This window comes from Peromyscus eremicus, chromosome 8a (genome assembly GCF_949786415.1).
Source record: "Peromyscus eremicus chromosome 8a, PerEre_H2_v1, whole genome shotgun sequence".
In the NCBI taxonomy this organism is placed as follows: Eukaryota; Metazoa; Chordata; class Mammalia; order Rodentia; family Cricetidae; genus Peromyscus; species Peromyscus eremicus.
In genome coordinates this window covers 37,601,626-37,624,824 of record NC_081423.1, presented here as the reverse complement: position 1 = coordinate 37,624,824, position 23,199 = coordinate 37,601,626, and the positions used below count along the sequence as shown (strand labels likewise).

The following is a 23,199-nucleotide window of genomic DNA, read 5'->3' as shown; positions in this document are numbered from 1 at the left end:
GTGGCCATTAACTTGAAGCAAAAGAACCCTAAGTTTTCCAATTCTCAGACTTGGATGTTTCCATTATTTCTGCCTCTTCTACCTCATTTCTATAATGTTTTCCAGTTACAACTCCTTTTCTTGGTTACAGTCTTTCTACACAATATTTTTACTGTTGTAAGTGGAAATGTCTTTTCCCCTCCCCACTTGGAATTTTCTTTTTAATGAGACAGGACAATTTTGAACTCAGTATGTAGCTGAAGCTGGCCCTGAACCTTTCATCCACTGGTGTGCTCACAATGGTTGATTTTCATTTCAGTTTGCTCACAGTTAAGATATAGGACATCTTAACTTTACATGTTTTCTCTCCTGCAAATTTTATCAATTTTTCTCATGAAATGCATTTTCTAGATTATGTCATCTGCAAATAGAAATAAAGTCTATCTTCCTTTCCAATTTTGAAGTATTTTATTTCTGGTTTTGCTTAGTTGTTCTGACTAGAACCTAAGTATCATGCTGGAGTTCAAGTGCTGAAAATAGGTTTCTTCAACACTAATCATGGAGGACACTCTCAGGCTTCTGACACTGAGCAGTGCTGATGTGTGTTTGTCACACTGATACAGAGAGCTTTTGAGAACTTAACTTTACAGTTCTCTTAACATGAGAAAGAATGAGCCCTGAAAGTGGGAGAAGGTATCAAGAGGCTATCACTGTCACAAAGTGGAATTTTTCAAAGTCCTGACATGATGATGGGAGTCTGAAATGACATCCTACACAAACCAGGAGTACTGAATGGACATATTGCATATGATCAAAAATCTGGCTGCTGAAGTCAGAGTGCACAAATTTAAGTGCATCCCTTTCTTTCTTAGCTCACAGATGGCCCCAGTAATAGATCATCCCATATTCCTGAAATGGAGAAATCCATTATGTGGGTACATGTATTGCTGGGTTCTAGAGAGGGCTCTTTCTGAATGATGGACAGCTGCTTTCTCACTGTCTTCTCACATGGTACAGACAGAACAATCTCAATTTCTTTCTTCCTTAGTAGACCACTAGTCTTCTCACATGAACCAACACTCAAGACTTAAACAACCTTAATTAATGATCTAATCTAACCCTCCAAAATATCCCAGCTCTAGATTCTATCTCTACAATGGTTGGAGGAGGAAGAGGATAAATATTCACTGTAATACCTCTTTGAGCAAAGCAATGATAAAAGCTAGTAAGAATATTTAGTATGTGTATACAGTATGCCAAGTTCACTTAGCAGAGTACTCAAAGTCATTCAAGCCTTATATATACTTACAAAGTTTGGAGACAAGTTATGTTTATAAAGCTGAAGAGTGGAATGAAGCAGGTTGGAAACAAGACTAGAAACCAACACTTCCTTTCCCAATTTATTATCAGTCACTCGTCTCTGACTGCTGGCGATCTGAACAGTCCATTTATCCATATCAGCTATTATACAGACAGCTTCTGCTATTGGTTCATCCAACACTGGATGCTGGAAAGAAAACAATTCAGTCTATGGTAAGCAAGTTTTCAAAAGTAATGTAAGTAGAACAAGTCAATTAATAAAAAAAAAAGCAGAAAAATATATTAAATAACAGTATTACCAATGAATCCTCGATAGAAAATGGAATAATTAATAACAAATACATTGAAGTATTTTATGCATATACTTCGTATTCGTCAATAAATCTTTGTGTCCTTAAATCTAGAATTGAATGTTCCCCAGTCTTTTTGATCAGTTACTTATGCCAGACAACTAGAAGAAAGCAATTCTTAGTTTAAAAAGGCTAAATCTTTCCAAATAAGACAGGCCTTTTTCTTTCTTTTTTGACAGAAACTTATTTGCACAAATGAGACAAGAGTAAAATTCTGTTATATCAGCCATCAACATGCCTCAGAACCACAGGTGTGATTTGGTGATGCCATGAAATACATTATTGCCTCTGTACATTAACTTTTCTATTTTGCAACGACATGTAGGCAGAACATAGATATATGTTTAAAGGAGAACAAGTCCACATGTACTAACTTGACTTATCAAGCTTGACTGTGAAAAGTACAAAGGATTTCTTCTATTCAATGTATCTTTATCTTACTTAATACCATTATCACACAGTATTTTCATACTTACAACAGTGAAAAATAATATTTTAATTGACTGTCTTAGTTTGCTTTCTACTGCTATAATAAAAATCATGGCAAAAGGATATATTTCAGTTTAAAGTCATAGTCCATTATGAAGAAAAGTCTGGACAGGAACTTGAGGCAGCAATTGAAGCAGAGACCATAGAGGAACACTGCTTAATGGCTTGCTCAGTCAGCTTTCTTATACAACACAGGACCACACATGCCCAGGGGTAGCAACACCCACCCACCTGTGGGCTTGCCCCCCCCACATCAATCATTAGTCAAGAAAATACATCACAGACTTGTCTACAGGACAATCTGATAGAAATAATTCCTTAATTGAGGTTCCTTCTTTCTAGATGACTCTAGCTTGTATCAAGTTGGCAAAAACAAAACAACCATAAAAACAAAACAAACAAATAAACATTAGTACACTGACATACAGGTAGAAGGCCATAAGGCAGAAGGCTCTACTTTTTGACTTCTCTTAGGGAAGTTAAATCCTTTATACCAAGGATTAAAAATAGAAATTAAGTATACAGTATACTTATCAGTAATATAGTCCTGCAATGCTAAATACTTCACTATTATTTTATTATTTACATAGGACATTTTTTTAAAAACAAAAACAAAAGCTATGGCCAAAAAGAAGAGCAACAAAAACAAGAGTAAATGGCCTGACTTTTACCATCACAATGATTACACAGCTAAGCCAGATTTGCTCCTACATGATCCCAAGTTGAGGATGTTGGCATCCTCAACATCCATCCCTTTACCCAGTTAATGAACAACCACCTGAATAACATTCTTTTCTAAACAGTAGACAAAGAAGGTATTAATATTTTAAAAAGAGTAAAATAAAAATTTAGTTACAGATTAATCAGCAATTACTGGAGATGTAGAAGAGAGAACACTGCAATGTGCATAAGAACTGCAGGTAAGACAGGAGAGGAACATAGACAGTTCCTTAGAAAGGAACATTGTGAGAAGGCCTCAAGTAAATGCATTTGGATAAATTTTTGAGAAATAATATTGAAAAATGGGGGAGAAAAACAGGAAATAAAAAGGCTGGAGAGAGCAAGGCAGGCTGGCACATACCTGTTACCTTAAAACTCAAGACTAAGAATTGAAAATTTTAGGTCAGTTTGAACTATATAGCAAGACCAAAAACCAAAATCAAACAAACCCTCAAACTACCGGCACAATAAAAATGAGCAAACAAACACTATTACCACCATAACAAAAAGCCAATGACTTAGAATAGAAGGAGTTTCCACAGCTGAAAAGGGTATCTATCTACAAGAACCCTATCAATAATATCCTAATAGTGAAAGACTCAATGGTTTCCTCCTAAATATCTATCTACAAGAACCCTATCAATAATATCCTAATAGTGAAAGACTCAATGGTTTCCTCCTAAATATCTATCTACAAGAACCCTATCGATAATATCCTAATAGTGAAAGACCCAATGGTTTTCTCCTAAATATCTATCTACAAGAACCCTATCAATAATATCCTAATAGTGAAAGACCCAATGGTTTCCTCCTAGGATAAGGAGCAAGATAATACAAATCTTGCTCCTAGGATAAGGAGCAAGATAATACAATCTTCTGTCACCTTTTCTTTCCATGCAACACTGGACAGATTTAACCCAATATAATCAAGACTGGAATGGAAAATGTAACACTGTCCACTGATGACATAAACAGTGAGTAAGAACTCTAAGGATTCTATATGAATAACATAACTAGTAAGAGCTTAGGAAAGCTACAGAATAAAAGGTAAACATAAAATATCAATTGTATTTCTATACATAAGCAATAATCTGACAAGGAAATTAAGAAATACTCTCTTAAGCTGGGCAATCGTGGTATACACCTTTAATCCCAGAGCTCAGGAGGTAGAGGCAGGCAGATCTCTGAGTTTCAGGACAGCCTGGTCTAAAGAGTGAGTTCCAGGACAGCCAGGGCTACACACACACACACAGACACAGACACACACACACACACACACACACACACACACACACACACACAAATAAAACAAACAAAAACCCAAAAACAAAAACATGTCTTGAAAGACAGAAAAACAACAACAAAGAGAAATATTCTTTTGTATATATCAAGTTGATGTTATGAGTATCTAAAATATTTCCTATTTTTTCAAATTTCCATTTGGTACATTCCTAGAATTCAATTCTTGTCTTCTTCACAATGGTAAATATAATGATGTAGGTGCTATATATGAGGTGATGGATTCAGAGAACAGTGACTATGTTATATGGTCACAGCTTAACTAAAATTAAAATACAAGGAATTCTGGGTTGTAATAGAGTAACAGAGTTTGCTTTAAGTATATTCAGAAGCTGTGACGGTATCTCACCTGCACAGCATGAGACAAATCTGACACCAGGCATTGACGGAGCTTCTCATCGCTTCCAATTCCTTGAAGAACAAAGTCAGGAACGTAAGATGAGCAGTAGCCACCCAGCAAGGATCTTCCAAAGTTGGCAATGTTGGGCTGAACAGCACTCACTTCAATTAACTTTGACCTGAAAGAAAGAGGACCAAGGAGGGAAATTTAGTTAAATAATAAACATCTTTTACTAGTGGCAGAAGATGGGGTGGGGAAGGTTATGAACTCTACTAGTCTGTCTCTGCTTTTTATAAACTATATACAGAGTAAAATTAGCTTTACATAAAAACTGGCCTAAGCACTAAAATAGACCACAAAATACTGTTCTCTCCTGGAGGAGGTCTGAAGAACACAGCTCTTCTATAACAGACTTTAGGAGGCTATCCTTTAAAAACATTTGTAGCCAGGCGGTGGTGGTGGTGCACGCCTTTAATCCCAGCACTCGGGAGGCAGAGGCAGGCAGATCTCTGTGAGTTCGAGGCCAGCCTGGACTACAGAGTGAGTCCTAGGAAAGGCGCAAAGCTACACAGAGAAACCCTGTCTTCAAAAACAAAAACAAAAACAAAAACAAACAAAAAAGAATAAAAACATTTGTAACACATTCCTAACAAAATCAGATTATGAAAATCACTGTGTAAAACAAAGTACCTAAAAAAATCTAGGTCTGTAACATTCCAAAGCAGGGATAGTCTTCTTGCATACTTGACCTCAAATACATATTCCCTCTTTGTCTTAACTAAATTTATTTATTCCCTACCACCTCAAAGATTCTTTCTAAGTGCCAGGCTTGTCATAGGCCCACTTTGGGATGTATATATGCATAAGTCACCCCAAAATGGTTTGAAAACTAAGCAGAAACCAATTTTCTACGTTTCACTTATATTATTTAATGTCTCTCTGATGCCTTCACAAGGGGATGATGTGAGGAATAGTCTTTAATTCTCCCTATGAGAGGCATAATGACATTAAAAATTATTTTATTAATCATTATTTTGGATGTAGGTGCATGAAGTCAGTGGACAACCCTTGGGAGTCAGTTCCTTCTTTCTACTGTGGGTTTCGGGGTCAAACTCAGATCATTAAGCTCATATAGCAGGTGCTTTCTACTGTGTAGCCACCTTGGAGCCCTAACCTCCTTTTTAAAGTGAGTTACTGCCAATCTTTAGAGATTGGCTAAACAAAACACAGAGTATTTTTCAACAGGAGTTGTTTCAGGTGGAAACTTTCTACTTACCCAGGAAAAGGTATTTCATCCTCTTCTGCCCAATCTTCCTGCTCCCCTCCACAGTAACTGCCAACTTGTCTCCTCATATCAGGACCAGTGTCTTCACTCTCACTATCTCCAAGGGCACTATCTGAACTTTCATTTCTTGGAATGTCCCATTCAGTTCCTACAGCATTTTTTTTCTCTGAACTCTCTTTATCCCCATGGGGGACAAGAATAGAGAGGGAATCTCTTTGGTCCTGCTGAGGAAAGCAGGCATTACATGAATCTTGATGAACGGTTTCTATACATTTACAAAGCTCATTTTTCTGTTTGTTATTTTTTGTATACAATCTTTTTGGGAACTCTAACATACAGCAATACTCTTTATTATCTGTACTTGTCTTAACAGGAACATCATCAATAGTCCTAGTTTCAATTGAATCATCATTAAAATATTCATCAAACAAGCTCATGCTTTCTGGGTCTGAATGATTCCAACAAGGAAGCTTACAGGACTCTCCAGAAACCATGTTCTGTGCACCAGACTCTGCAGATTGGTCCTTAGTTATTTTACTTTCTTGATGCTTATCAGTCACCCCTCTGTCTTCCTTCAGTGGTTTGCTATGATGTCTATTAATCTGATCCACCACGGCCTGACTCCGAAGTTCAGTATCTGAATCAGGTGACATAGAATCTCCAATCAAGAACGTAACCTTTGTCTGAGTTACCTCACAGGAAAATGCACTAGGCATAGTCTTATCTGGAGGTTTCTTTTCCACAACTATCCCTGTGGATCTCATCGCTGTGCCTGTGTGATTATCTGAATCCAGTAATTCCTTACTCTGCCAGGATTCTTCTGTTGGCTCCAAGCCTGTCTCTGACAACACACATTTGTCTGCTGGAGCAGATCCTGTACAAACAACTGTCTCTAACTTGGTGTCAAGGCAAGTTCTTAATTTATCTCTGTACTGTGTAATATCAACAGCATTTTCTTCTTGGCAGTCAGGAGGAGAGATCTTTTGGCATTCATCTCCAATTCCCAGCAATTCCTTAGAGTTGTCTTGAATATCTTCTCTCTCTGGTTGTGACACATTCTCTGTACTTTGCCCAAGGAGTGGATGACTGCAATATTTACAGTTACAGTTAGGAGTTCTTGTCTCTTCTGACTCTTTAAAGAGCAAACTGCTTTTGTTTCTATGCATTGTGATTAGCACATACTCGGATTCCTCTATTTCCCCTTTTTCTAAAGTGGTAGTAATCACCGTGCCTGGCATAACAATGGCTTCATCTTCTCCACTTTCTAAAAGATGGGTTTCTTGAAGTTCAGAGCATCTAATGAAGTAAGTAAGAAAATAAAGCAGCCTCTGGACCAGATCTTGTCGTTTGCCAACTACCACAGTCCTTGCTAACCGTACAGGAGAACCGATAGCGCCATATAAATCTCCTGCAATAAAAAGACCAATTAATAAACACAGAGCTAAACAGTCTTTCACTCATGAGAAACCTTCTCATACAAGTTCAGATTTTACTCTTAAGGTCTTTAAAAGATGCCTGACTATTAAAGAAAGTAGGGTAAGATGAGTGGTTTTAACCAGGGAGAAAGGTGAATGCAGGGGCTTTTCTAGCTGTGTTCTAAAAACAGCTGCTGTAGTTTTAAAACCTCAATAGTTAGTTCTCAAAGTCAAACTTACTGAGAATATTCTCCACACTAGATATCACACAAAGGACCTTTATTTGGTGAAGTCTGTTATAAAGGAGGCCATAGTCAAATGCAGAAAGGAGAAAGCACAGTATCTGCTACAGGCGTGAAAGGAGAGGGACAGTAATGGCATGGAGTACAGCAGAAGGAGTCAGCACACATTTTTGTATTTGTACTATGGCTCAAATCAAACCTATAACCTAAGTGCAAAACAAGAACTCAAAAATAAATAAAAACACATCAATATAAATCCCTTTTACAAGTTTTCAATATGTACATTTAAAACTCTCTACTTTCATGTTATAAAACAGGCATACTTTTTGAAAGAACAAACATGAATCTTAAGTGAATATGTGCCACAGACAGGACTGTGGTAAATGTTCTCCTCTGGCTAATAAATGGGCTCAAATATCACAACATCACCACTCCAAAATAATCCTCCCAATTCTCACTAAACAGCCAATGAACAGAAACTGCTGTGGCCTGGTGAGTCTGTCACGGCAGCTCCTGCCTGACTCTCCTAGCTTCATCTTCTTAAAGTTATCCTTTGTATGGTGTTCTCTAAAGCCCTCACCTAAACTTCAATACACAACAGTTTTACACTTTAATGTTGAGAATCACTAACTGTGTACCGTGCTCAGTCTTCTTTATCTCTTCCAGCACAGAGCCTCTCAGCCAGGTTTACTCACCTGTGCAAAGATCAAACTCCCCTTCCTAGACTACCTGTCAGCTTTCATTTCACTTTATTAATTGTATGATCATTATTGTGAGAATACATGCTGCCGATGGTATCTGACTGCTAACCTCTTGAAATAAAATTATTCATCTAGCTTTACATTCCCTTATTCTCTTTTCACAGGGCCTTAGGTACAACTATGCACTCAGAAATAACCAGACTTTGACACTGACTTCACAGATCCATAGTTAATAATAGTTAAAGCAGGAATTAGCATGTACCTTCTTCCACTCTAGCCACAGTTCTTTAGCTCTAAAGAATGGAAGCAAGCCTAAGACAACAGGACAATTTAGCAGACATGAAAGGACAAGTATCAGAGAGACACTTTAGAATAAAGCTGACAAAAGAAAGGTCTATATTTAGTCAGTTTTTGCTTAAAAGTAAGTCTTAAGTTTATATACAATATACAATGTTCAGACTACATACCAAGTTGTGCCCAAAGAGGGTTATATGGATGAGTTTTTGCCAACATGCCCACACTCTGAGAGGAATGTTTTTCTAAAAATATTTTTATAGGTGGCTGTCCATTTGGCATGACTGTTGGAACCCAGGCAAGATGATTGGTCAAAACTGCAGTAATGAGAGCTGGCAAGAATCTGAAAACAAAATGTATCCTATTATATTCCAATTCACACTCATGAAACTTTAAATAAAATGTTTTGGTAAACAATGAAAGTGCGAATTGTAAAGTGACTGAATGACATTTATAAAAAAGGGGGAAGAAAAGACAAGTACACCCACCAAGATGGAGGGAAAAAAATTGTTTCCTCAAAGAGGAATTCAAACATTAACAATGAAAATTTTCAGATTACGATTACAAAACAAAAAAGGCCTTTTACTTAAACTATGAATCCTTTTCAGTATTTAATCTGCCTACTTCACTAATGAATCAATGAACAGGTCCTTAATTTTCAAATTTATAGATCAGTAATCTACTGAGTGGGAAAAAATAGTAGTAACCTTTAACATTAGAGAGGATTAAAACATCTGACCCACCACGTGGATTCTAAAGGCCTGATGAACAGTAAGAAGAAAACTGGGACACAACAGCCTACTGACTGTCTAGCAGCAAGTCCTCGAGCACTCTGACTCAGTGAGCCTGCTGCTCACTGAAGCACAGCTGATTTCTACTTTTGATTAATGTTTGAGAAAAGTGTCCTTGTCACTCTGAAGAAAATAAAATTCTGACACTGGAATCTGAGTGTTTCCTTACATTTTTAAAACTTTTTTTTAATGAAACAAAAATATCATAAATGAATGCAATTCACACACACACAAAGTTTAGAATCCTCGGGGAATTCTGTAACATATCTGGAATTGTAATTAAGCATAAAGACCGCTTTATTACTTTTTGTTTATAAAGTTCTGTGATGCTCTTCCATGTCCCATCATTGAATCATCTTAGAATAGTTTGATTATCAATAAGAAATAATTATAGGGGCTGGAAAGATGACTCAGAAGTTAAGACCACTAGCTGCTCTTCCAGAGGACCTGGATTTATTCCAGCACCCACATGGCAGCTCACAACTACCTCTAACTCCAGGATCCAATACCCTCACAAAAACATACATATAGGCAAAACACTGATGCACCTAAAACAAATAATTTTTTTAAAAAAGAAATAATTATAAAGACAATGAGTTATCCTAATTCTATAATTAAGTTTGCTTTTAATGCAGATATATAGTTATAGCAAAATAACATATAACTAAATAAATAAAGCAAACCATACTGATTTTTGGAGGCATTTTCCATTAGAAAAGTGAATTCCTTCATGAAACGATGGCAAAGCTGGTTTTTTTCTGGAGTTCCTGACATCATTGTAAGCCATACAGGTTCCCCAATTCTTGGCATTGTGTAAAGGTTACAAATTGTTGTTCTGAAAAGAAGAAGACACATTGTAAAATTTATGGTTCTCCAAATAACACACTCTTAGAGGCTTACTGCAGCCTCAAGGATTCACACCTAGATTATTAGAGCTTCTGAGGGGGAAAGAAAGAAAAAGTCGCCTTTTCTTCTCTGCCACCAGCTATTAGCATGGGGAGTGTATTCTTAGGTGAAGGGGAAATATGCTGGCTCTGGCCCTGGTGCTGACCCTTCCCCACTAATAGTGCCCTTAGAGCACATTATTTTCCTACTTTGGACGCCAGTTTCTGACATCTCTAAGACCAAAGCATAATTCTAGGTACTTTCTAGAGCCCCTTTCTACCCTACAGTTCTAAAATATATATTCTATTTAAGTCAACTGCAAAATATCAGCACATACAAAAAAACCCAGCTACCCATCTACCTAAACACACTAGTGTGGGTCACTGGGCTAACTGTTAGTAAGCTCCAGGAGGACAAGAATGCCAAACACATGGTCTCTACTATGTTCTCTATTTTCTGCAGTTTTTCCTTAGATCAACACAAGTAAAGACTTCTGCACAATCACTATAGTGCTTTCCTAGCTGTCCTGTGACATACTCTATCCTAAAGCCCTCAAAGCATATTTGTCAATTCTTTTCCTTTGATGTAAGTATCTATTCAACCAAATCGTGTCTATTCACTAACCAGCTCTGTAGAAGCTGAGTTTTAGAAGCTTTAGAAACAAGTAAATGTGACAACTACACAAGTGTTCTCCCTTCCATTCTCTACACAACATTCTCAAGCACAGCTTCCAGCTTTGATAGAATTGCTCTACATTATCAATGTCTGTGCAATAACTACACGAGGTAACAGAGCAATTAGGACATGAGTTCCAAGACTGAGAAACTGAATTAAGTTGTAGTAAATAACCTCATGTGACTTTAGGCACAAATTGTATTCAGTAGTACAGCTCTAGAAAGAAAGCTCTTTGAAATTTTCAAAAATTCTATTACCTGTCTCAGTAAACTTCTCTACTACTTAGAATCTAAAAAAGGAAAATATTTTGCCCATAAATTTTTCATTTAATTAAAACATTATTATCATTATTCAGAAAGAAAGAGGAAGAGAAAGAGGGAAAGAAATAGAGAGTGCTCTAACACATGTATGAAGGTCAGAAGACAACTTCTGGGAGTTGGTTCTAGCTTTCCACCTTGGTGATACAGGGTCTCTCTTGTTTCTACTATGCTGCATAATCCAGGCTAGCTGGTCCATTAGCTTCCAGTTAATTATACTTTCTCTACCTTCTATCTCACTTTTATCTCAGTAGGGGTACTGGGATTACAGATGTGTGTCACATCTGGCCTTTTTATATAGGTTTAAGGGCTCAAACTCAAGTCATTAGGCTTAAACAGCAAGAGTTTTAGCTGCTGAGCTATCTCATTGCCGCCCCCAACAGTTCTATTGACTCTTTAACCAATATTAACACAACGTATTAACCAATATGAAGACAATGCAATATAATATACAAAAATAGCAGACAAGTCACTTTAGAAAGTTCTTGGGAGAACATAAAAAAAATCACTGCAAAAACTTAAAAATGAGTAAGAACTAAAGACATTTTGCTGGGCATGGTGGCACATATATCGAATTCTGGCCCTTGGGAAGCAGAGGCTAGAGGACTGCTCTAAGTATGGGGTCAGCCTGGCCCACAGAGTTAAGTCCCAGGCCAGCCAGGGATATGCAGTGAGACTCTGTCTCAAAAAATTCACTGAACAACAATGAAAAGTTAAAGATAATTTAAATAAGGTAAAAATAAAACTTTTATAACAAGAATTTTATAGATTAAGAATTCTATACAAACAAATAGGAATATAACACAAATTAGTAATAAAAATATTAATTTTTAATTTATATTTTATGCGAATGAGTGCTTGCTGATTGCATGTACATGTACCACATGTGTGCCTGGTGCCTGCTGAGGCCAAAAGAGGGCATCATATTCCTTTGAATTGGGGTTAGAGATGGTTCTGACCTGCCATGTGTGTGCTGAGAACCAAACATAGGTCATCCTGCAAGAGCAGTAAATGCTCTCAACTGCTGAGTCATCCTCTCTCAAGCTCCCTGTAATGGTTTGAAAGAAAATGGCCCCCAAAAGGGAGTGGCAGTTTTAGGAGGTGTGGCCTTCTTGGAGTAGGTGTGGTCTTGTTGAAGGAAGTATGTCACTGTGAAGGTGGGCTTTGAGGTCTCCTATATGCTGAAGCCATACCCAGCATCTCAGTTCACTTTGTGTTGCCTTCCCATGAAGATGTAGCCAGCACAATGTCTGCATGCTGCCATGCTCTCCACCATGATGATTATAATAGACTAAACCTCTGAAACTGTAAGCCACCACCCCAATTAAGTGTTTTCCTTCATAAGAGTTGCCATGGTCATGGTGTCTCTTCATAGCAACAGACCCAAATAAGACACCCCCAGATACACATGTTAAAATTTAGTTATGAAGACCTCATTCTTATAGTTACTTTATTATGCCTAAAGATATGCATGTCTTAACTGGGATAGTAAAGTTTCACGTGAAATAAGCTAACTCTATACCTATCCTGAGAGTACAAACCATACATCTTCTTTAACAAGGAGCTCTTCTTATTTTTGTGTCTCAAATGGTCTAATATTAAAACTGTACCCCAACAACTCCCAAGTGTGATTTAATAACATAACTGCCTTACTGATGGCACTCTCATATGGTCATGAGACAAAAGAAATTTGAAGAGCTGCATTTCCAGCACTCTGGAGGCTAAGGCAAGAAAACCACAAGTGCCAAATTACCCTTGGCAACACAGTAAGACCCTGTCTGAAAAACAAATAAGAACAAAACAAAACAAAATGCCAACAAAAAAAACAAAAAAAAAGAAACTTAAATAACTAAATCTTATATAAACAAGTTAAATTATCTTCCTCTGTAAATAATTATCTTCTTAAATATACTATAAAACAGCTCTGTATTATGGCAAAGTAAGGAGTAAAGTACCTGAATTCAGTTAGGGCATCAACTATGCGATTGTATGCCAAACTTCTCTGGCTGGCATCAGCTGATCTCCTGCTCATTTTCATAGCCTTGAAAACAATCATTACATAGTTAATTCTTAAATTAATCTTAGTTAAAACACGGGAGGAAAGAAAGAATCTTAATACACATTATCTACAGTGGCTTTCTCTCCTATATCTTTGAGCATTAATGATTGTTACAAAATTTTAAAAATTAAACCGTTAAAATGTCTCTGTGGTAACAAACTGCAAAACATCTACACACAAAGAATTTAATGTTGACAGTCTGCAGACTGCAACAACAAAAACATCTGGCTGTTGAGACAAGGTCTCACTCTATCATCTAGGCTACCCTGAACTATATCCCACAGTGGCCTCAAACTTTTGGTAATCCTCCTGTCCCAGCCTACCAACTGCTAGGATTATAGGTCTGCACTGCCACAACCAGCTATTTTTTCTCTAAACAAAGCACACAGGAACTCATTAAGAGATCATGATATGTCACAGGTAACATTCTTAATACCTTATGAAAAATCTAAAATTTAATACAATTCAACTAAAGAATCTCTCAAGTCATAACATGGTATTTGCTTGTTTCCCTCTCTTTTTCCCACCCCAATCAGCACTGAGGAACAAATGCATCCCCTGGACAACTAGCTAACACTCCTGTGGTTCTTTGTAACTGAGCTCAGACTATTCACTCCTTCTCCTCATACTCTTTCCAAATTCTGTGGCAGGGATTAAGAACTTTGGTCATAGCTACTGATCAGTTAACACAACTTTTGGGAATCTTTGTCAAGAAATAATCTGGAAAGTTCACTAAGACATTAACTATAAAAAAAAAATCACAAATGCCCTAAATGGAAAATTATTTAAAATGAGAAAAATCATTAACTATATTTAAAATAATTTGTCAAAGTTAGATCAATTTTGCAACATAAATTTTCCACATGAATATTACAATTATTGTTTTGTTAATGGTCTAGTAATTTAAAAAATATTGACCAAGAATAATCTCTACCAAGTGAGAGGACAATATGCACACAAGCAGCTTTACAAGCAGCCCTGGGAAGATTTCTTGCCAACTGCCAACCAATCCCCTTGGGCAGTGAAGACATCAACTTGTTCAGCTTCTCTTTTATCTGATTTCCAAAGGTTTACATTTAAACCCTAACACAGATACCTTTTAAGATAAGCCCAAATGAAGACTTCACATCAGAAAGTCATATTTGTCTTTCCTCAGTAATAAAAAACCTAACAAACCTTCACTTGTTCATTTTTTAGCTATCTGTAGGTTTTTATTCTGCATTTTTCTATTTTTTAAGCTTAGGCATTTGTTTCATATACTATTAGAAGCATTTGACATAAACAATTCATTCCTCTTAAAACACTCTCCTGACCGGGGGTTGGGGGAAGGGGGTGGCACACGCCTTTAACCCAAGAACTCAGGAGGCAGAGTTAGGTGGATTTCTATGAAGTTTGAGGCCAGTCTGATCTACAGAGCAAGTTCCAGGACAGACAGAGCTACACAGAGAAACCCTGAATTGAAAAAAACCAAACCAAAACAAAAAACCACTCTCTCATTGGCTTCCCCCAAAAGTACTTTCCTCCTGGCTGAGTGGCCAGTCCTTCTCTATTTCCACTATGCTTTCCCCTGTCTTCAGATACTGTTAAAATATCAGATAAGTTTTGTGCATGGCGATAGATAGGGATCTATTTGCAATCTTCTACATGTTGACATCCAGTTATGCCAGCATCATTTGTTGAAGATGCTTTCTTTTTTCCATTGTACAGTTTTGGCTTCTTTGTAAAAAATCAGGTGTTCGTAGGTGTGTGTGTGTGTGTGTGTGTGTGTGTGTGTTTGTGTGTATTAATGTCAGTGTCTTCAATGTGATTTCATTAGTCCACATGGTATTGGTTTTTATGCCAATACCAAGCTGTTTTTATTCCAATAGCTCTATAGTAGAGCTTGAGGTCAGGGATGATGATGTCTCTAGAGGCTGCTTTATTGTACAAGATTGTTTTAGATATCCTGGATTGTTTTTGTTTTTTCATATGAAGTTGAGTATTGTTCTTTCCAGGTCTGTGAAGAACTGTGTTGGGATTTTGATGGGGACTGCATTGAATCTGTAGATTGCTTTTGGTAAGATTGCCATTTTTACTATATTAATCCTAACTATTCATGAGCATGGGAGATCTTTCCATTTTCTGATATCTTCAATTTCTTTCTTCAGAGACTTAAAGTTCTTGTCATACAGGTCTTTCACTTGCTTAGTTAGAGTTACCCCAAGGTGTTTTATAGCGAGACAGTTATGAAGCCTGATCTGCTTAAGGGGCCCCCTGGCAGTAGGATCAGGATCCATCCCTGGTGCATGTGCGGGCTTTCTGGAGCCCACTACCTATGGTGGGATACCTTGCACAGCCTTGATGTAGGGGGAGGGGCTTGGACCTGCCTCTACTGAATGTACCAGACTCTTCTGACTCCCCATGGGAGGCCATACATACCTTGTTGGAGGAGGTAATGGAGGGTAGGTTAGAGGGGGGAGGCTGGAGGGACAGGAGGAGGGAAGAGAGGAGGTTCTGTGGTTGGTATGTAAAATGAATAAAAAATTCCTTAATAAAAAAAAAATCTGATGACTGAACTCTAGGTCCTCTCCCCTTTTCCTACCTCATAATAAATCAGTTTCATGCCTTCAACTACCTTCTGTACACTGATTTAACTCTAAAACCACAGGGGAATAGAGAGGAACATAAAGAATGCTGTTCTATTTTCCTTCAGAACACTTACCAGCACCTAAAATACATCCATTTATTCACCTGCTATTTATGAGCTCAGGAGTGCCCAAACACTTTTCTTCAGTTACTATAACTGTCTGGTAGGCCCTTAAAGATTTAGTCTCTAAATGAATAAGCTGTCTTAGGCCTTTGACTAAAACAGTAAACTCCTTTAACAACACTGAGTCTGCTTGCAACCCCTGGAACGTGTTGTACAGCAACTTTAAAACAGCTGTCAAATTTTTGCCAAACGAATAAACACAACTCTTAATAAAGAGAATAAGATGTAAAGTAAAAGATAAAAATAAGATAGAAAGGACTACACTTACCTGTTCTATTGCACTCTTTAACTTGTTCATGTGGCTTTCAAAGAGAGGAAAATGTGAAAAAAAGAATTCATTGAATTTGTTATTTTCATCTTCATCTTTGGACAATGAAAAGATTACCCCAATTGCAATCTTCTTTTTCCTCACAATTCCTGGGTTAGGGCCACAACTTTCATCTGACAGATTAAAGCTTTCTTCTACAGACCTTAAAAATAAATGTTTTTGTTTAAAACACCAATAGTTTATCTCCCTGCTAATTCAATGTAGGTGAGCAAAAGCTTTTCTGCTGTTTCATCAAATTAACTGTAAATTTACAATGTTATAACAATTGTTACCTCTCCAAGAAAACTACCTATTTTTTCATTGTTTTCAAAGAAAGTTCACCAAAGTCAAGTTGGGAATGGCTGGGAATTTTGCCTCTTAATAGAAGTCATTAAAGAAGCAGATAATCCCAATTCTAAAACAAGCTAAAAATGTCTGAATTTTAAGATAAAAGAGAAAAGAAAGGAGGAAACATGAAGTTTCTATATCTACACCTGTACTTTAAAAAAATCTTGAGAATAAGCAAGTTGACCAAATAGAACCACAAAAAATTAAAACACCAAAATATGTGCTGCAAGAATGAAAGTGATAAACATAGAACTCTTGGGAGAAAACAAAGGGCTTCAGAATACTAATTGGTGATGATTTCTTTGAAAGAACAGAAAAGTCACAGGCAACAATAGCACAGAATTTATGTTATAAAAATAAAAAATTTGTATCCAAGGACATCATCATCAACAGATGGGAGGAACAATCCACAGAATGGTAGAAATTATGTGCAAATCATGTCCTTGGTAAGGAACTAATATTCAAAATATTCAAAGAAGTCTCCTAACTCATCAATAGCAACAATAACAAAAACAAATATGCTGGGAGCAAAGAGTTGAATATATACTCCTCTAAAGATGATGTACAAATGACCAAAAAGCACTTGTAAATCATTTCAGGTTCATTGGGATGGCAATTAGTAAGGGGTGGGACTGAGAGTGCAGCTTAGTGGTAGAGTGCGACCAGTGGTACAATGTTTGCCTCACATGTGGGCTCCCTTACACAGGACCAAAAAAACAACAAAACAAAACAAAACAAAACAAAAGCCAGAAGATAACATGTTGGTGAGCATACAAAGATATCAGAATTGTTTTACATTACAAATGTGAAATCATACAGTTACTATGTGGCAGTTCCTCAAAAATTAAAAATAGAATGACCATATGACTCAGTAAACCCACTTCTGGGCATACACCCAAAAGGATAGAAGGCACAGACTGAAATTTTTATATATTCATAGCAGTATTATTCACAACAGCTAAAAAGTAGAAACAATCTATGTATTCATGGTCAGGTTAATGGACAAAGAAAATGTAGTTCTTTTTTCCCCTCTCGTGCACGTGTGTGTGTGTGTGTGCTACAACATGGATGAGCTTCGACAACATACTAAACAAAATAAGCCAAATATAAAAGGATGAGCACTGCATGACTCCACTTTTACAAGGTACTTATAGCTGTTAATTTATGGAGATAAAAACAGAACAGTAGCCGGGCGGTGGTGGCGCACGCCTTTAATCCCAGCACTCGGGAGGCAGAGCCGGGCGGATCTCTGTGAGTTCGAGGCCAGCCTGGGCTACCAAGTGAGTTCCAGGAAAGGCGCAAAGCTACACAGAGAAACCCTGTCTCGAAAAAAAAACAAAAAAACAAAAAAACAAAAAAAAAAAACAAAAAAAAAAACACAGAACAGTAAGATGGCTCCACCATTAGGATCACTGCCTGTTACTCTCTCTCTAGGGCTCCAATGCTCTCTTCTGGCTTTCATGGGTACCTGTACAAAGTGGCATGCATTCTCACAGACATACAGACAAACCCAAAACTAAAGACTTTCAAACTACAAAAATTTAAAAGTAGAAAAATGGTCCCAAATGGCAAGTGTTTTAGTTTGGGGAGATGAAAAAGTTCAGGACTTAAACAGTAGTGTTGGTGAGAAGGTAGTGTCACTAAACCATATGGTAAAAATGATTAAAACAAAAAATCAGTTTTGTCTGTCTTACAACAATTAAAAAAAAGTGATAAAACTTTAAAAGTTTTTAGTTACAGAGTTCAAATATACAAAATGTAAGTCTCAAATGCTAAAAACCTTACATAAACGTGTATTTAGGGAACTAGTCAATCTTGGTCAACTCCAACTTACCATCTAGGAAATACCCCATTTTCCAAACTTGTTGTTTGGCTACGTCGCCAGCGTCGCTGGTAGCTGCTGGCACAGCTTCGGGTAAGTGATGAATTTGGGGAGGGAAATGGGGTGATGAGTAAGCTGCTCAGAGATGCTGTTAAGTTAGAAGAACATGTGTAATCATTAGTCAATGTATAAACACGGTGACAAGTTTCTTTTTGACAGATGGAAGAATAGAGTAAACCAAATATTTTGTTTAATCAATTTCTCTAAATTTTCCATTTTAAAAAGTACTTGGAGTAAAGCCTCAGAGGAGAAAACTCATGTATTAATACTATATTTATAAGAGTCTCTTAGACAATCATTTTTGGCACTGTACAACTCAGAAAAAAATGCTGCTTGCAACAAACTATCACATTTTAAGACATCCTAAATGTCCACGAATTTGGCTGAACCCTCACCATTCATAAAGGAAACCTGATGCCATTAGAAGTGATTACAGATGGCTTTTAAGAAGAAAGAACATTTGAAATAAGCGTCTGAATGTCATTCAAAGGGGTCACTTACAGCACTCATAGATTACTCACACACAGATTGTCAAAGCTAACACATTTTAATAAGTCTTTACCTAAGTGTCAAAAAAGAGCAGATCCTACATATTACTCTCTGGAGCTGTCTAAGGTGGCAGACATAGACCAGTAGATTCCATTTGTACAGTATATAAATGCTTCAAGGCACTATGTTGTACTTGATAAATAAGTACAATTTTATCTGTAAATTTGAATATTTTCTCGTTTTAAAGTTTTATGTTTATTACTTTAAATTGTGTGTGTGTGTGTGTGTGTGTGTGTGTGTCTGTGTGTCTGTGTGTCTGTGTCAGGGTAATAGACATGAGAAAGAAGGTGCCAGAGAAAACTAGAGGCTCAGATCCACAGTTACAGGCAGTTGTGAGCCACCTGACATGGGTGCTGGGAACCAAATTTGGGTCCTTTGAAAGAGCAGTATTATACTCTTAATCACTGAACCATCTGTCTACTTACTTATTTGTAAAATTTTAATAAATCCGAAAAAAAACCAAAAACCAAAATACTGCTACAAGAGAAGACTAAACTCCAGATCAAACAGAAACAAACGGTAGGAACTAAGAGAAACAGACTGTATTCTCAGTTAAAAAAAAAAATAATAATAACTCAACTAGAAAAGAGGGGTGAGGGTATGAAGATCCAGGCACTTCCTATTAGTGTGTTTCTGTCTATCAAAATCAGCTGAGCTTTTTATCTTGTTTCTTATATATTCTGCACTAAATCAGTCTTTGAGAATAGAGTTCATGCATCTGAACTTATCTTTGAAAGTTCATGTTATTATACCTCATACCTAAAGATCAAAACACAGGATAAAGTTAAAATTGCAGTTTATACTCAAACCGACTCACAGTAATAGTAAGGGTAGGTACACAATGTGAGAAGGCCTGCCATGAAGCACAGGAATCAAGTTCACAATGTCTAATAGGACTGCAAGACCAAGATGAGGACTCTTCTTATTAATGGTTTGGAGCCCCAACATATACTTCTAGTTTTAACTGGAAATGCCTTTGCCTGGCTAACTCCTTTTTATTTTCTAAGACACAATTCAAGAAGCCCTGCCTCTCTGTAATGCATTCCTGGTACTTGCCCCTTGCCCAGGGTAAGCTAGGTGTCTTTTTTCTGAGCACAAATCTATCATCACTGAACATATTGCACAGATGATTTCAATTTGTTTTATCTCTATACTAGCTAACAGCAAGCAGATATAAGCTGACATGGTTTTACTACTATGGTTTTTAAGTAGTGTCCTGAGCAATTTTTTTGTCTTGTCCTGACTAAGCCTAAGATAATGGTTTGTGATCTTCTGTCAGGAGGGTCCAACCTTTTGACATTGCAACCTGATGCTGTCATCTACAAAATCTTCATAATCAGGGTCCCGCACAATGTAACAAGCAGACAAACAAACAAAAAAAACCCTGTAATTACAATGCTCATAATATGGTTTTTTTTTTTTTTTTTTGGTTCTTTGAGACAAGGTTTCTCTGTGTAACAGCCTTGGATGTCTTGTAATTCACTCTGTAGACCAGGCTGGCCTCAAACTCACAGAGATCCCCCTGCCTCTGTCTCCCAAGTGCTAGGATTAAAGGCATGCATCTCCATAATCTGGCTAGCTAATGTTTTGAATAAATTTATGATTTTTGTATTAGGCCACACTTGTAGCTGTCCTTGGTCACCTATGGCCCCCAGGTCACAGGTTGAACATGCTTGATAAAGCACACCCCACCAAACACACCTAAGAGTAAACATTTAAAATATAAAATTTAAGAAATTTCTTCCTAGCCGGGTGGCAGTGGCGCACGCCTTTAATCCCAGCACTCAGGAGGCAGAGCCAGGCGGATCTCTGTGAGTTCGAGGCCAGCCTGGTCTACAGAGCGAGATCCAGGACAGGCACCAAAACTACACAGAGAAACTCTGTCTCAAAAAAAACCAAAAAAAAAAAAAAAAAAAAAAAAAATTAAAACTTCCTATCCTTTCTACAACCCTGTGTGAAATGTCAATATGAACAAACTAACACAGAATTAGACAATATAGATAGAGATAAAAATAAAATCAATGCTAGCTAACAAGAATCGCAGAAAAAAGCAGGGTTAGTTTGTGAACCTGACATTACCAGAGCGTGCTATGCCGCTGTCTCTGTCCTCATTCGGTTCTCTTCCCGGCATGTCCATTGGATTGCTGTGAACTACAAATCAAGACAAATGGTCAGTCATAAACTATATTATTATTAAGGTGGATGTTGCTCCTTTTAAATGGCAAACTAGATCATGCTTCATCTCATTGCATTCCTTTTTCAATACCATGGCACCAACCCAACACAAGGAGCTATTATTCAGTTGAACAAGCTTTCATATCTATCTGAAGATTTACCATGTGATGCAAAACTATCCAAGATATAGAATCCAGGAGTGATTAAAATTCATATTTTAAGAACACAGCCAAATATAGAAATTCATACTATTAAATGAAAAAGGGTATGAATATTAGTTACTGAGGTCAAGTGACAACTCCATGGTAGTTTGCTCTGATTATATCTGTAACAATGTTTAAACACAAGCCTAAGAAATAAGAATTTAAAGCTTTGTAATAAAACATTTGATAAATTTGTTTAAATAGTATGATACCAATTTTGTTTAAAAACAGGTAGGGGGGCCAAGGATATAAATTAGTGATAGAGCACTGGCCTAGAACATATATAAGGCCCTGAGTTTGATCCACTGCACTGGAAAAACAACAAAATAAAAAGCAAAATTAAGTATAAGTACTGGCAGGATAGCTTGTATATTTTTTAAACCTAGTTTTATATTTTCCAAATTTTCTAGGATAGATATGAATTGTTCACACCTACCATTTACATGTAAAATAAGTTCTAATTAAAATAAGAAGTAGAATAGCAGGCTGTGGTGACAAATATCTATAATCCCACCACTCAGGAGATTTAGGTAGGAGAATTTCAAATTTAAGGCCAGCTGGGTCTATGTTGAAGAGATTGAAAATAATAAACAACAATAAATAAATCTGTAGACTGATGATTTCTACTAGAAAAGGATAATGCAAGACCAGTGTGTGCATGCAATGTGTGAAAAAGTAGAACAGGACTGTGTTCCTGCATATATAAGCAAGACACACACTCTGCAATAATGTAATGATATGAGGAATTATGCTCACATGCCTTTTATATAGTGTTAAAACAGTGCTTGTTCATCTAAATCTTAGCTCCAAGAAAAGTTGTTCTTAAGAAGAGTGCAGATCAGAAACTTTGCAACAATTATAAAGATCAGATATTTCCAGCAATTGGTGAATTACAATACAAAAGCTTCTTAGCCATGGAAACAAGATAGCATAACATTAACATTTCCAAGGAGCAGTATAACTAATTACTAAGCTAACTACATACTAAATTTTTCTTTAAGAGTCTGAAGTTTAAAATTATTATGACATACTGAGGAAAGAAATGACAAACAAATTTCATAAAAACATCAGTCCTGTTTGATAACATATTTTGTGAAAACTTTAGGAACATACCCAGTGGAAAGCAGTACATTCCTATACTTTGTAAGCAATGCTTTCTTAACCACAACCTCCCAACTTCATTCTCTACACTCTCTTGTTTCCACAGCTTAACTAGATTCTAGCCGCTAGGGCACACCAACTAGTCTACCCACACAGCACATGGCAAACCTGCAAAGAAAGAGGCACTCCTGATCAGGCGGAGCGGACCCTGCTCAGAGAATGCCCGCCTGGGGCTGCAGAACTGTGAAAGACCTATATGGCAAAAATGTAAAATACACATGAAAGAGGCCTGTTAGAGAAGCCACACTGAGTCAGGAAAATAAGGTGAGGTAAGGCAACACAGAAGCAGACCAACGGGTAAAGCACAGGAACTTTTAACCAAGCAAGAACAATTCAAGTCATTTTCCCTATTGGAAAAAGTATACTTCTCCTTTTAGTCATGGTTTATGTCAAAAAATAGTTTCATGCCTATTTATGAATAAATCCATTTATAACAACAGAAATAAGCTTCTGTTACAAAAGACAGAACTACTTCAAGTGTTCAATTCTAACATAAAACATTTTAACTATTCAAAGAGGTAATAGTATCTACATAATTTAATGTCTGCCAAAGAAACTTGTTTTTAAAAGCCAGTTTTTTTAAGACTTCAATATTCTCCTGCAAATGCGGTTAAAAAGACCATGTTACCACACTTAGCATAAGAACACAGCATATCTATCAAGG

General features: G+C 36.9%; 1 protein-coding gene across 2 annotated transcripts in view; it reads right to left on the bottom strand.

Annotated features, from left to right (window-relative positions):
* Positions 1-23,199, bottom strand: part of Fnip1 (folliculin interacting protein 1) — an 84,611-nt gene that overhangs the window by 8,150 nt on the left and 53,262 nt on the right. Inside the window, exons 7-16 of one of the 2 annotated variants that reach the window (XM_059270568.1) lie at positions 22,644-22,727; positions 21,076-21,147; positions 18,400-18,535; positions 16,179-16,380; positions 13,058-13,143; positions 9,914-10,060; positions 8,608-8,777; positions 5,774-7,190; positions 4,507-4,675; positions 1,289-1,486 (exon numbers count right to left, since the gene is read on the bottom strand). In XM_059270568.1, coding sequence (XP_059126551.1) covers positions 1,289-1,486; positions 4,507-4,675; positions 5,774-7,190; positions 8,608-8,777; positions 9,914-10,060; positions 13,058-13,143; positions 16,179-16,380; positions 18,400-18,535; positions 21,076-21,147; positions 22,644-22,727 — 2,681 coding nt within the window. The remainder of the gene's footprint in view (positions 1-1,288; positions 1,487-4,506; positions 4,676-5,773; positions 7,191-8,607; positions 8,778-9,913; positions 10,061-13,057; positions 13,144-16,178; positions 16,381-18,399; positions 18,536-21,075; positions 21,148-22,643; positions 22,728-23,199) is intronic. The other variant, XM_059270569.1, reaches the window with a different exon arrangement.